This window comes from Dendrobates tinctorius, unplaced genomic scaffold (genome assembly GCF_039654945.1).
Source record: "Dendrobates tinctorius isolate UK_male_01 unplaced genomic scaffold, ASM3965494v1 ptg000030l, whole genome shotgun sequence".
Lineage (NCBI taxonomy): Eukaryota > Metazoa > Chordata > Amphibia > Anura > Dendrobatidae > Dendrobates > Dendrobates tinctorius.
Genome location: NW_027361698.1, coordinates 35,348,812 through 35,363,349, shown reverse-complemented (window position 1 = coordinate 35,363,349; position 14,538 = coordinate 35,348,812). Strand labels below are relative to the sequence as shown.

General features: G+C 43.8%; 1 protein-coding gene across 3 annotated transcripts in view; it reads left to right on the top strand.

Moving 5' to 3' along the window:
• Positions 1 to 1,062, top strand: part of LOC141086200 (uncharacterized) — a 38,377-nt gene extending 37,315 nt beyond the window's left edge. For all 3 annotated transcript variants that reach the window (XM_073572026.1, XM_073572027.1, XM_073572024.1), the window contains exon 5: positions 271 to 1,062. In XM_073572026.1, the coding sequence (XP_073428127.1) occupies positions 271 to 360 (90 nt within the window). In that variant the 3' untranslated portion in view covers positions 361 to 1,062. The remainder of the gene's footprint in view (positions 1 to 270) is intronic.
• Positions 1,063 to 14,538: the final 13,476 nt, after the last annotated feature.

The following is a 14,538-nucleotide window of genomic DNA, read 5'->3' as shown; positions in this document are numbered from 1 at the left end:
CAGTCATATTTTTTGTTTCAATAAAATAGGTGACTTTTTTTTTTTTTTTTTTTTTACTATGATCCCTCAACATTTTTAGTGTTGTGTTTTTTGTTTTTGTTTTTTTTTTCTTCACAAATCTGGCCCAATGAAAAGAGTAAGACATCATCTCACTGGTAATTTGTATATTTGTTGTCAAGCATTGAATTCCAAGACTTGCTGTATACAACCTAGGCTGTGTGGTGCGGACACTTCGTGACTGTTATTAATAATGATCCAATCTTGTTTTAGGAAATGATTGATGAAGCCGATCGTGATGGAGATGGGGAAATCAATGAACAGGAATTTCTTAGGATCATGAGGAAGACGAGCCTTTACTAAGTTGATTGTGGAAAATTGCTAACACTGTGACTATCTAAAGGAAAGAAGACCAGAAAAGCTCTTTGGAATGACCTGTTCTAAAAATGTTATTAGGACTTGTTTATTTCCTAGCGATACATATTGTTCTGTTCAAGCCTTGATACGGATCCCTGGATATGTGCCGTTACTCCTAGCATGGCTATACAACCTCTAGATTACGGGCTGTGTTATGACATCTACACATTGATGTGTGAGCAATGATACATTATTAATATGCATTTCCATCGGCATAGGCCAGTCATTCTTTTTCATTGTGTCTTACCACCTGTTTATTGCTTTGTATTGGATGAAAGGCTGTTGGTTTATTCTTCACTATTAGCTTTGTGTGTTAATGTTCATTGTAGTAGATGGACTTAAATATTTTGTAATAAACCATTTTTTTTTTTTTTTTTTTAAAGTTGCTTGGTTCTAAGTTCTTTTCAATTTAGTATTCTATATTCAGTATGTAAATGTTATATTTCTCATTTTCTATGTGGGCTTTTTTTTTCTTGCAAACCTTTTGCTATTCAGTAGGGAAACTTATGAGTTGTGGAATACATTTTTGTACGTATTTATTTATTTTATTTTACTCATTTATATAGCGCCATTAATTCCACAGCGCTTTACAGAAATTATTGGTGCTGTCCCAGATGTGTATAGAATAAAATACATATACACACAGGCTGAGGTGATGCCCTATGTTTCTTTGCCTGCCTTTGTAGTATATGGACTCTTTGGATGAACACCACTTATATAAAGTCTGAATAATCTCTCCCAATATCTCCAGAGCATTGTAGACGCGGTTATGTATCATGTGCTCCCGTTATTCCCGGATATGTGCTATTATGACATGCTCAGTGACGGCGGTTGAACGCTGACACTTAGGCTTCTTTTACACTTACCGGGTTTTGTGCGTATCGCCGCAAAAAAAGGCAATCTGCCACAATAAGGGACCGCAAAAACTTGCGGTTCGGCTTGTTTCAGTTTTCCAATAATATGGAAGTACGGGCACACGGCGCACTGTGGCATTTTTGCCGATTTTGCAGCCCCATACAATTCTATTGCTGCCACAAAAACGGCCAATAAAAGCACGGTATGTGTAAAAGCCTTAGTCGTCGGTCCTTTTTTTATGCAGTGTATCTATTGTTCATTATGATGTTGCCTCTGGACACCAGTTGCACAATTTTCTTATGGTAATTGATTTTTATACTACTACATTATGGGTGACTTTTATTTTTTGTAAATGTTTTGATCTGATTCATAATATCAACCCAACCCATTTGGCACTCCAGAAAGTAGTGTGTGAATTAGACAGGTGGCCTTCTGTTATCGTGGCTTGCCTCACTGTGTGTTATGGTCATTCTGGAAAAAAAAAATACATAGACATAGAGCCATGAGCAAGATCACCTCTTCCTCTTTAGGGCCTTTTCACAGTTGTTGTTGTGTTTTGTTTTGTTTTTTAAGCGGTTTATTGCAAATCCGCGTAAAAATAATAAAAAAATAGTTCAAATACTCTCTGAATAAGCTTTCTATTAGCTTTACTGGAAAATGTTCAGAATAACATGGGGGGGGGGGGGGAGTCCTGTGTGCCCTAGAGGCGCTTTTTCCATTTAAATCGGTCGGAAACTTATTCAAAGAGCATTCAATGTATTTTTTATGTGGATTTAGGCTATGTGCACACGGTGCGGATTCTGCTGCAGATCCGCAGCGGATTTGGCTCTGCGGATCCGCAGCAGAACTGCAGGTGATGTACAGTACCATTCTAGCCTATGGAAAATTGAAACCGCTGTGCAGACGGTGCAGATTTTTCCGTGCGGTTTTGCCTGCGGGTTCAAATCCGCAGAAAGAATTGACATGTCATTCTTTTCTGCGGATTCCGCTGCGGTTTGCCATCTCCTCCATTGTGGAGGTGAGAAATCGCAGGGCAAAACAGCAGGCTAATCCGCAGGTCTTTTGACCTGCGGATTGTGCAGAATCCGCGCTGAAAAATCCGCGGGTGAATCCGCACTGTGTGCACATAGCCTTAAGAGCATAATCTATTTTTACATCCTCGTCAAAACTTGTGTGAATGTACCATGAGGCTACTTCTTCCCATGATGAGTAGTTGGTTAGTTTTTGATGTTGCAGGTTTTCTGCCACATATCTACACGATTTGGGTAAATTAGATAACTTGTGCTATTTTACACGCATTTTTGGTATGTCGTAATTTTGAATAAAACTCTTTGGAATAAAATTCTTGGACTTTAGTGCGCTGCCAGACAAAATATCAGATCCAAATCGTGTAGATGAATTAACCTTTTAATTCCCAACACGTTTCAAAGTCCATAATACTTCTTCCTCAGAAAACTGTCGTGTTGATAGTGGCCAAGTACTGCAGATCCAAGCCCTATTCAAATGATATACGTTGGTGTGCATGCAGCGTGTAAGTGCTTGTTCACACTAGCCACTAAACAGACAAAAAACCTAAGATAAAAACAAAATAAGCAAACATCCTGCAATAAATAAATATCAATAGTACATTAAAATAATATAGGGTACTTTGGTTAACATAATTTTGATTAAAAAAAAAATTATTAAAGCCACCCCACCATGTCAAGGTGACCCTATTCGTGACGACTGTAACCGATGGTATGAAAACCTTACCATATGTCAAGTAACATAATGTGAATAAGGGCTGAGAAGGACTGAGACCCAGCTAATGGACACCCAGCCATGAGGAATTATATCATTGTAATGTCCAGCTTAAGGAAAAGATCGGCCACACCCTTCACGTTACGTCACTTGACATATGGTAAGGTTTGAATGCTAGAGGTTAGATCATCCCAATTAGGGTCACCTTAATGTGGTGGAATAGCTTTTAATCCTTTTTTTTTTTTTTTTAATCAAAATTATAAGTGCCCCATTTTATTTTCATGTTTTATTGCTATTTATTTACTGCAGGGTATTTGTTTATTTAGTTTTTATCTTAAGTTTTGTCCACACAATGAAAGTAACCTGGCTGAAGATCTCCTTTTAAACCATGTTGGAATAGCAATGTGTAAGTCAATTGGACTGTGGACGCTGCACATTTTCGCTGCATTCTGTTCACTGAACCATGCGGATTTACAGCATGCAATACATATCTATTGTGGAAATTGACATGCTGCGACTCGTAAACCTGCGCCTTGGGGGAGCTTACACCGTGTCAAATAGAAGCACTGTTGACATGGGATTTCTATCAATCCCATCCACTGTGCTTGTATCGTAGAACGCAGCGGTTTACTTTGGACACTGCGTCCAAACCGCTGCTGTTCCTGATCATGGGAATGTATGGTACCCAAATTCAGTGGTGGGATTCAAATTTTTAACAACAGGTTCTGTGTTTGCAGGAAAACCACACCCATTTTAAGACACACCCATTTACACGCACCTTTTCCTCAAACATATACAAGTAGGGGCGCAGTCAAGGAGCTGTTCCCTATAGGCAGCACAGGTCCACAATAGGCAGCATGGATCCCCAAAAGGCAGCACTGTTCCCTATAGGCAGGCACAGGTCCCCAATAGGCAGCATTGTTCCCAAATGGGCAGCACAGGTCCCCAATACGCATAGGCAGCATTGTGCCCCAATAAACAGCACAGGTCCCCAATAGGCAGCATTGTTCCCAAATAGGCAGCACAGTGCTGCACAGGTCCCCAATAGGCAGGCACAGGTCCTCTGTCCCTTCTGTCCACCCCAGACTCCTGTCCCCTCTAGTCCTCTCTGGACTTCTTTCTCTCCCTCGGACTCCTCAGTCCCCTCTGGACTCATCTGACCTCTCTAGTCCTCTGTCCCCTCCGGACTTCTCTCTCCCCCCAGACCTCTCTGTCCCCTCCGGACTCCTATCTCCCTCCAGACCTCTCTGTCCCCTCCGGACTCCTCTCTGTCCCCCGAGACTCCACTGTCCCCCCCCCAGACTCAGCGTGTTCCGTGTACCTGAGCGCCTGCGCCTGACCGCGTCCTCACAGCTCTCTGGGCACTTGCTGCAGGACGGGGGCGCGTCTCCTTGTTGATATACAGTAGCTGTAGTTCTGGGTTCTTGCTTCCTGGGGCTGGGCTGGAGGTGAGGTGAGCTCTGTGCTCCCTGTGGATGTGACGCTGCGATCCCCGCACTGTGCTGGCTGCAGCTCCGGCCCCTGTATAGTCCTCAGAACCGGATCGCGGCTCTGAATCTCCCCGGTTCGGGGAACCGGCTGCTTTTTTAACAACCGGTTCCACCGAACCGGGGAGAACCCGCTGAATCCCAACCCTGCCCATATTATATAAGCCTGTGGTTTTCAACCAGTCTTCCGCGGCACACTAGTGTGCCGCGATACATGGTCGGGTGTGCCGCGTGTCCGCATAGCTAATTTACATGCGATGCAAATTAGCCATGTGCAGCCAAGCAGGGCGGCGGGTCGGAGAGGCAGCAGTCCAGTGTTCCTGTGTCGCTTCCTCCCTGACAGCAGTCAGCGGCGCGGCTGGATGACATCATCATTCAGCCCCGCGGCTGCTGTGCCAGTGAGAGGAAGCTGCCGGTGAGGAGAGGTGAGGTGTGTGTGTGTGTGTGTGTGTGTGTGTGTGTGTGTGAGTTGATGGATGTGATGAGAAGCAATGATGGGAGTCATGGAGAAGGCGGTGATGGGGAGAGGGCAATGGAGAAGGCGGTGATGGGGGTGATAAGAAGGCGGTGGTGGGGAGAGGGCAATGATGGGGTTGTCGAAAGGGCAATAATGGGGTGGTGGGGAGAAGGAAATGATGGAGGTAGTGGAATGGGCCATTTCTACATGAAGGGGATTATGATGGGGCATATTACTACAAGAAGGTGATAATGATGGGGCATATTACTAAAAGAAGGGGATAATGATGGGGCATATTACTAAAAGAAAGGGATAATTATGTGGCTCATATACTGCAATATAAAGGGGTACAATGAGAAATACTATGGCCATGAGGCTGGAGTACAAGCGCCAGCTCATATACTATATATATATATATATGGTATATGCTGATAATTCTGTGGCTCATATACGTGGGACTGTATATATATATATATATATATATGGGAATACTGAGTGAGTAAAAATACATTTAGAATCTATATTATTAACTATATGTATAATATGTACTGTTTTAGTGTCATTTTGTGCCATTTTGGTTGGTGGTGTGCCCCGGGATTTTTTACGTATAAAAAGTGTGCCGCGGCTCAAAAAAGGTTGAAAATCACTGATATAAGCCAATGATCTCCAACTGCGGACTCTCTAGTTGTAAAACTACGACTCCCAGCATGCACCTGTGAAGGCAGTCAGGTGCAGATCAATGATATACGTTGTACCATGGAGACTCCCACCATGTCAGACATGATAAAGTAATGGCTAATAATCAAGCGTATATGACTATACCTTATGCTGAATTAGGAAGGGAACGAAACTAAGAAAACTGGTGACTCATCACGCTGAAAGTTTGTCACTAAAAGCCTGAATAATCCACTTTCTGTTTTATGCAGGGGATCTGTGTAGGTAGGTGTCTTACCAGAAATGTTTCACCCCCACACACAATCCTTTTGTGAAATTTACAGAAATGATGACTTGGAGGAAAATTTTCAGTAGAGAGAGAAATATTGTGTGAATGAAGGTAATCCCAGGAGATGAACATCTCGCTGTTTTAAGAAACACATCAGGATGCATCCCTCCAAAACAATCAGCATCACTGACGTTAATTACGGTTTAATGTTAAACCTAGCTTATGTCAAGACTAATGCTCCATTTTAGTCCTAAGTGTATGGCTAATAAGGTGTGCCAAATATAATCGCTCTGGTCCTCCTGGGACCAAGTATTGTGTAGACAAAAACATCCTGCGGCGTGATGCCAGTGATGAGCTGTTTTTCCCTACCTTGTTAAAATTCAGTTCTCTAGAGACGTTGTGCTATTTGCGACATGCCAAGCTGCCACCTCTATTCCAGCGAAAGCTATTGACAGGAAAAACTAACACAACTAGTGACCTTTTTTTGTCATCATTAATCTGCTGTGGGGTTTTCTAACCTTTCTCTTATATGATGAATGCATGATTAATTAAACAAAAAAAAAAACTACTGACCTATTATTCCTGATGCACAAGACATAGTTTAGGATTTCTAGCAGGGTTATCAGAATATGTTAGGAGGGTTCCTCACAAATATATATAATATATATTTATTAGTGAGGAACCATTTGGAAGACCCATTTCCACCCAAGCTGGCTGATGTCTTGAGATGTTGCTTCAGTATTGCCACATAATCTTATTTTGTCATGATGCCATCTATTTTGTGACGTGCACCAGTCCCTCCTGCAACAAAGCAACCCCACAACATGATGCTGCCACCCCCATGTTTCACAGTTGGAATGGTGTTCTAAGGCTTCCAAGCTTCTCCCTTTTTCCTCCAAACATAACGATGGTCATTATGCTTAAAAAGTTCAGTTTTAGTTTCATCAGACCACAACATGTCTCAAAAATTAAGGTCTTTATTCCTGTGTACATTTGCAAACATTAGTCTGGCTTTTTATGTTTCTTTTGGAGTAATGGCTTCTTCCTGGCAGAGTGGCCTTTCAGCTCATGTTGGTACAGAACTTGTTTCACTGTGGATATTGACACAATCTTACCAGCTTCCACCATCATCTTCACAAGGTCTTTTTCTTTTGTCCTTGGGTTGATATGCACATGTCGAACCAAAGCACATTGATATCTGGGACTCAGAATCCATCTCCTTCCTGCGGTATGATGGCTGGACATTCCCATCTTGTTTGTGCAGATGAACGAGGCACCTTCAGGTATCATAGAATCGTAGAGTTGGAAGGGACCTCCTGGGCCATCTGGTCCAACCCCCTGCTCAAAGCAGGATTCGCTAAATCATCCTAGTCAGATGTCTGTCCAGCCTCTGTTTGAAGACTTCCATTAAAGGAGAACTCACCACTTCTCTTGAAATTATCTTATCTTGAAATTGTACCCAAGGATGAGCCAGACTTGTGCAACTCCACAATTCTCTTCCTGATATCTTGGCTGATTTCTTGTGACTTTTCCAAGATGCTACACAAAGAAGCAGTGTGTTTCAGGGGTGCATTAAAATACATCCACAGCTGTGTCTCTAACTCAGATGTTGCCAAAAAACTAGTTATGGGCAAGCACTAAAATGCTTGGGTGCTCGTTGCTTGGGTTGAACAAATTGGAATACTCAGGTGCTCGACCCGAGCAACGAGCCCAATTTAAGTCTATGGGAAACTCGAGCAGTTTTCCGGCGGTAAGCAGGGGGACTAGAAATTGCTGAAATCAAAGGGAACAGTGCTCAAATGACATGGGAAGAGCCCTGGAAGCGTTTCTCACTCCCACGTCACTGCTGTGAGCAATGTTGTCATCTTACACCACTTTTACAGACTCACAATAAAACAAAAAAATGAAACCAAAATGGATTTTTCTTGGGAAATGTAATGAACATCCTTTCCAGAGTAATGATTTTTATATAAGGAAAAATAAATAACCAAAAACAAAAATGCTCCTCCGCACCTTGGGCTATGTTCACACGTAGCGTTTTTGAACTTTAGCATTGCTTTCAACCACGACAAATGTATTCACTAGGAAATGTCATTTTAACATTTTACAACCTTATCTGGCCATGTGGTGTGTGACACATCGTGTTTCATTTATGAAGGAGGGACTCTGAAAGTCACAAAGCCTATTTTTATAGGGCCATCAGGCGGCCTTTACTATTTTTAAAGGGCCAGCAGTTGGCCCTCACTATTCTTAGAGAGCCATCAGCCAGATACGCTTTGTTGTTCCCATTATTAAACAGTGGGTCTCCTATACTGTTATTGCTTATGCATTGAGTGGCAGGGCTGCCCAAAATTTTGACGCACCACAATACCCCTTTGAAGAGACATACAGGAGGGCCTCCTGAAAACAATGTTCCCATTATTAGGAAGTGGGTCTCCCATGCTGTTAGCCTATACAGTGAATGCAAGGCCTGCCAAACTTTAGACACGTTCAGGAGGGCCTCATTTAAAAAATGTTCCCATTATGAAGAAGTGGGTCTCCAATAGTGTTTGCCTATGCTGTGAATGCAAGGGCTGCCAAAAATTTGGAGTCACTCCAATGCCCCTTGGAAAAGACGTGAAGGAGGGCCTCATAAAACATGTTCCCATTAGAAAGGAGTGGGTCTCCTATACTTGTAATGCCCATGCACTAAGTGTATGGGCTGACAAACATTTACTCCTAGGGGGTATACATGAACATACTGTATAGCCATTTTTTTTTTTTGTTATGGGCATCATAAACACCCTTTAAAAAATGATGTGGGTGTTGCATCATGGACCACGGTCACCCTGGTGATATGGTGGTGGAGGATGGGGATGGAGAAGGAGGAGGACAACAGCAAATAGCCAAAATCAGGAAGTGTGTACCCATGTATGGATGTGAAGAGGTGCATGGGAATAGACCTCCCAAAAAAAGACACTGGATTTGAGTTTATGTTATGCTGCTGTCATTCGGTGCTGTTGAGAAGTCTGGCCCAATCCAGCCCTTGTTCATTTTTATAAGAGTCAACCTGTCAGCATTTTCAGTTGACAGGCAGATGTGCTTATCAGTTTTAATTACACCAGCGGCACCATGCTCTCCTCCTCCTCAGGCCATCCACGTTGAACAGACGGTATGACAGTTGTGCTTGTAGTACCATCTATAGCACATGAAAGTAGCTCCTGTTCTTCCTTCTCTTCCTCATTGTCACCCAATCCATGTTGGGATGAGATGAGGCTGGGCTGTGTGTAATCACCCTGTATGGTTCCTTGCTCCAAATCATCATGCTCCGCCTGCAATGCATCCTCTTTGATTGTGAGCAGAGAGCATTTCAGAACACAGAGATGCGAGATGGTGATGCTAATTATGGCGTCCTCGCCGTTCACCATCTTGGTGGACTCCTCAAAGTTTTGGAGGATGGTACATATGTCTGACATCCATGTCCACTCCTTAGGTCTTATATGTGGAGTCTGAATTGAATACTGATGCCCTTGTTGATGCTGGTAGTCAACAACTGCCCTCTTCTGCTCACAAATCCTTTCCAACATCTGCAGTGTAAAATTCCAAAGCGTGGGGACATCACATAACAGTCAGTGAGCCGGAAGCTGCAAATGCTGCTGAAGCACGGCAAGGGCGGCAGAAGCCGTAGCGGACTTTCTAAAATGGGCACACAGGCGGCATACTTTGACAAGCAGATCTGGCAGCTCCAGATAGGTTTTGAGAAACCATTGAACAACGAGGTTAAGCGCATGGGCCAGGCATGGTACGTGTGTGAGCTCGCCTCGCCTCAGAGCCGCTACCAGGTTCTGGCCATTGTCAAACACAACCATGCCTGGCTGTAGGTTCAGCGGTGTCAGCCACAGATCTGCCTGCTCTTTCAGAGCTGTCCACAACTCTTCAGCATTGTGCAGTTTGTCACCTAAGCATATTAACTTCAGCACAGCCTGTTGCAGCTTGGCTAAGGCAGTGCTTCCAGCTTGTGAATGTGCTTCCATCTGTAGCTATGAAAGTCTTCGAAAGAATTATGATGTCCCACCTGATAAAATTCACGCAGAAGCTATGGGACCCGCTTCAGTTTGCCTATAAGGAGAATCATTCGGCAAACGACACTGTCAATCTGGCACTGAAGTACATTTTGGATCATACAGATGAACTGCACTCATATGTCCGGATTCTTTTCATGGACTTTAGCTCAGCGTTCAATACCATTGATCCGAATTTACTTCATAAGAAAATGGTAGCTCTTGGAGTCCCTCTCAACTTATGCTTGTGGATTTATAACTTCCTGACAGCCAGGATACAGAGTGTAAAAGTTGGACCATTCACTTCGGACACCTTGGTCACAAACATCGGGGCACCTCAGGGGTGTGTTTTGTCCCCGTTACTGTTTTCTCTCTATACGACTGATTGCATCTCTTCAGCAGACTCAGTAAAAATCTTGAAATTTGCCGATGATATGACACTGTCTCATCAGGGGAAATGCTGAAGACTTGTATCGGAGTGAGGTGAAAAGAATATGTGACTGGTGTAAAGCCAATAATCTTGTACTCAACACTAAAAAAACTGCTGAGATGGTTGTGGATTTTAGGAAAGATCAACATGAGATACTTCCAATCTACATCCATGACGAAGTGGTTCTTAGGGTCACAGAGACCAAATTCCTCGGTGTTATCATCTCTCATGATCTTAAATGGGGGAAAAACGTGGATGCTGTTATAAGAAAAGCACAACAGAAGATGTTCTTCCTGCGTCAGCTGAAAAGATATGGTTTGTCTAAGAATCTGCTGATCTTATTCTTTAATGCTGTCATCAGATCTGTGATTTGTTCCTCTCTGATAGTCTGGTATGGGGGAGCCACTGCGCATGACAAACTCCGCTTACAAAGGACTTTCAGAACAGCAGAGAGAATTATAGGTTCCCCCCTGCCTAAATTCCAGGATCTTTATGATAAGAGTATTCGATCCCACGCATTGAAAATTTCATCCGATCCCTCTCACCCGGGACACTCCTCATTCCAACTACTCCCTTCAGGACGTCGCTTCAGAGTCCCCAAATGCAGCACCAACCGCCATATGAACAGTTTCTATCCACTCTCTGTTCAACAATTAAATCGTCATGTGTAGACTATGTACTGTATCTGTCTTGTTAGATGTTACTTGTTGTATCTGTTGTTATATATTATGTTGCCTCTTTGCCACAAAGAATTCCTTGTATATATGTAATATGTACTTTTTGGGATAATAAATTTGATTGATTGATTGATTGATATGGTCATTTCGGAGATGGAGGCTGAAGAGGAGGAGGAGGATGAGGTGCAGTAGCTCTAGACTGTGGGGGCAACCCTAATTGACCTAGGGTCCACAATCCTGGGCGTTGGGAGGATGTGTTCCATCCCAAGGTCCGACTGGGTCCCAGCTTCCACTATGTTAACCCAGTGTGCTGTCAGCGAGATCTACCGTCCCTGCCCACAAGTACTTGTTCACGTGTCCGTGGTTAGGTGGACTTTCCAAGTAACTGCATTGTTGAGAGCATGGATAATGTTGTGGGACACGTGCTTGTGTAATGCGGGGATGGCACACCGGTAGAAATAGTGGCGGCTGGGGACCGCCGCCATCAGGTTACGGAAAGCTTCAGTCTCCATGAGCCTAAAAGGCAAATTTTCGAGCGCAACCAGTCGCGAAATGTGTGAATTTAGTAGTGTGGCCTGTGGGGCGTTAGTTGCGTATTTGCGCTTGCGTTCCAAGCACTATAGTATGGACAACTGAACGCTGCGGTGGGGCAAGGACGTGGACGTGCTTGCCGATGGTGCTAGTTGAATGTGTGCAACAACAGGTGCAGGGCAGGAGGCAACTTCGCATGCACCATGGACAGCGGAAGAAGCAGCGGTGTCACCCACAGACACTGTTCATGGACCCTGGGGTTTGGCCAACAAAGTTGGGTGCTTTGCTACAATGTGCCTGATCATGCTGGTGGTTGTCATGCTGGTAGTTTTGCTACCCCTGCTGATGCTGGCCTGGTAGGTGGTGCAAATGATCCTTTTGGGGTTATCGGCAGAGTCTTTAAAAAACAACCAGACTCGGGAAGACCTAACAGTTGGACTGGCAACTTGCGTCGTGTTGGTGTTACAGGGAATGGTTGCCCGCCTTCTGTCTACGGCCACCCCACTGTTGGGGTGCTATGCCTCCCTCCACCTGTGTGCTGCTGTCCTCACTCTGCATGTCCTCCTGCCAGCTTAGGTCAGTTGCTATATCATTCACCACCTTGTCTTCCTCCTCCTGACTTTCTGTCAATTGTGTCTCATCATCGTCCACCTCTTGTGACACTTTCCCACCGTTGCCTTTGTGTGACCGTGGCTGCTCAAATATTTGGGCATCGCTACATGCGATCTCTTATTGCCCTGATTCAAGTGGATGGGGCGAGAGGCCCGAATCTATAAATAGAAAAGTGAACAGCTCTTCAGAGTCTACAAGTGTGGGATCAGTTGTCTCCGGGCACTCGGCATGGTGGGAGGAAGGAAGATCAGGGTGAGGAATATGCGGTCCAGACTCACGGCTACTGAGACTTGACCATGTTGAAGACAGGGTGTTGGTGATGATGGCAAAGTGACTGGAAGCATTATCCGCTATCCAACGAACAACCCTTTTGACACTGCTCTGGGTTCAGTAGTGGTGTGCTGCAGTCCCCTAGTAATTCAGACAGGAAGATCGAGCGAAAAGATGTGGGTGTTTGTTGTGGCACAATTTCAGCTTGCCTACGGCCTCTGCATGTATCATCATCATCACGTCCAGTTTCCTGTCCCTTGCCACGTGCTTTGCCCATTTTAAATGGAGGACAATAATTTCCACATTCACTACAAATGGCTGAATTTGGAGGGAACTTATATGTGATTCGTGTGATGGACAAACAACAGTTTGAAATAGCTGGTCTGTATGTAATTATTCTTACTAGCAAACTTTCAATAAATTTGATAACACACTGCAACAAAATTTAAAGGGAGGCCAGAAATGGCAGAATTTGGAGCGCACTTTTTATCTCTGATCCGTGTGACGGACAAACCACTGCGTGAAATAGCAGGCCTGTAAAAAAAATTATTCCTGACCCCTGATACCTGGGGCTATGTCTACAAATATCTGTAATAGCAGCAGACAGAAATGGAATGGACCCTTTTGTTATTTGCACTGCAGACTGCCAAATACACTGCCTGCCTGCCTAGCACTGATATCTATGCAGCTTTATTAGTCCTCAGCAGGACTGTTAGTTGTGATGGATATGTATAATATATATGGTATATTCACAGTAAGTTAGAACCGAGCAAATCTCTCCCTAGCTCAGTAGCAACCCTCTCTACACTGCCTGATTCCGGAGCAGACTGGGACGAGCATAGCGGCGCCAGGTCTAATATAGACCGGATGACGCTGTGCGGCTAGCCAATCACTGTAATGCCACAACCAACATGGCTGCGGCATAACAGTGTGTGGCCGACAATCCCTGCATGTTCATTGGCTCTCTAAAGAGCGCCAAGCATGCAGGGTGAGGACTCAAGTTCCCAACGAGCAACCCTGGAAATACTCGGCAAGCTCCGAGCATCTCTAGCAGTGAGATGCTCCGTCGAGCACTGAGTATTAGCGAGCATGCTCGCTCATCACTTCCAAACACATGAAATCATCATATGAAAAGTCCACAATTTTTTAAGTAATCTTAGTGTATGTAAACTTTTAACGTTGCATTAAGTGATAAAAATGCCTTAAATCATTCTCTGTCTTTCAGTATTCTGGCATTTAATCATATTATCATAGAAAATATGGGTATTTTTCACAAGTGGTAAATACTACAACTACTTACAAAAATCCTGTACAAAATACAAAAATCCTGAGGGCAGTTATATGGTGCCCAAAGTTCACAAACCCCTGCAAAAACCACCTGGGAGACCGATTGTGTCGGGTATAGGAGGATTATACGAAAGGTCATGTGTATATGTTGACTTTTTCTTGCAGCCTATAGTACAGGGACTGGACTCTTACATTCGTGACTCGGCACATCTTATCCAGTGCCTGGAACCCTTGGAACTTCCGGACCACATCCTTCTGGCAACTTTAGATGTCGAGGCATTATACACGAGCATAAATCATGACATAGGTATTTCGGCTGTAGAGTATTTTTTGCATTTGTTCTCAACAGGGCACAGGGGACATGATACCTTTGTTTTGGATCTTTTGAGGGAAGTACTTGAAAAAAACTATTTCATTTTTTATAGAGTTTTTTATAGGCAAGTCTCGGGTACTGCTATGGGTGCCAGATGTGCACCATCGTATGCGAATCTGTACATGGGATGGTGGGAAAATACTCAAGTGCGGACAAAATCAGCCTTCCAGTGCCATGTGCATGGATGGTACCGCTTTATTGATGATATCCTCATCCTATGGACAGGCTCGAGGGTAGAATTTGATTCTTTTGTTGAGGAACTTAATAACAACAGCTGGAATATACGTTTAACCTCCTGTGTTTCCAACAGCTCGGTGAATTTCCTTGACTTGAAAGTTATGATTCAAGATAATAAGATAAACACGACACTTCATCGGAAGAGTACAGCGACGAATAACTTTCTTCATTACAAGAGCCCACCT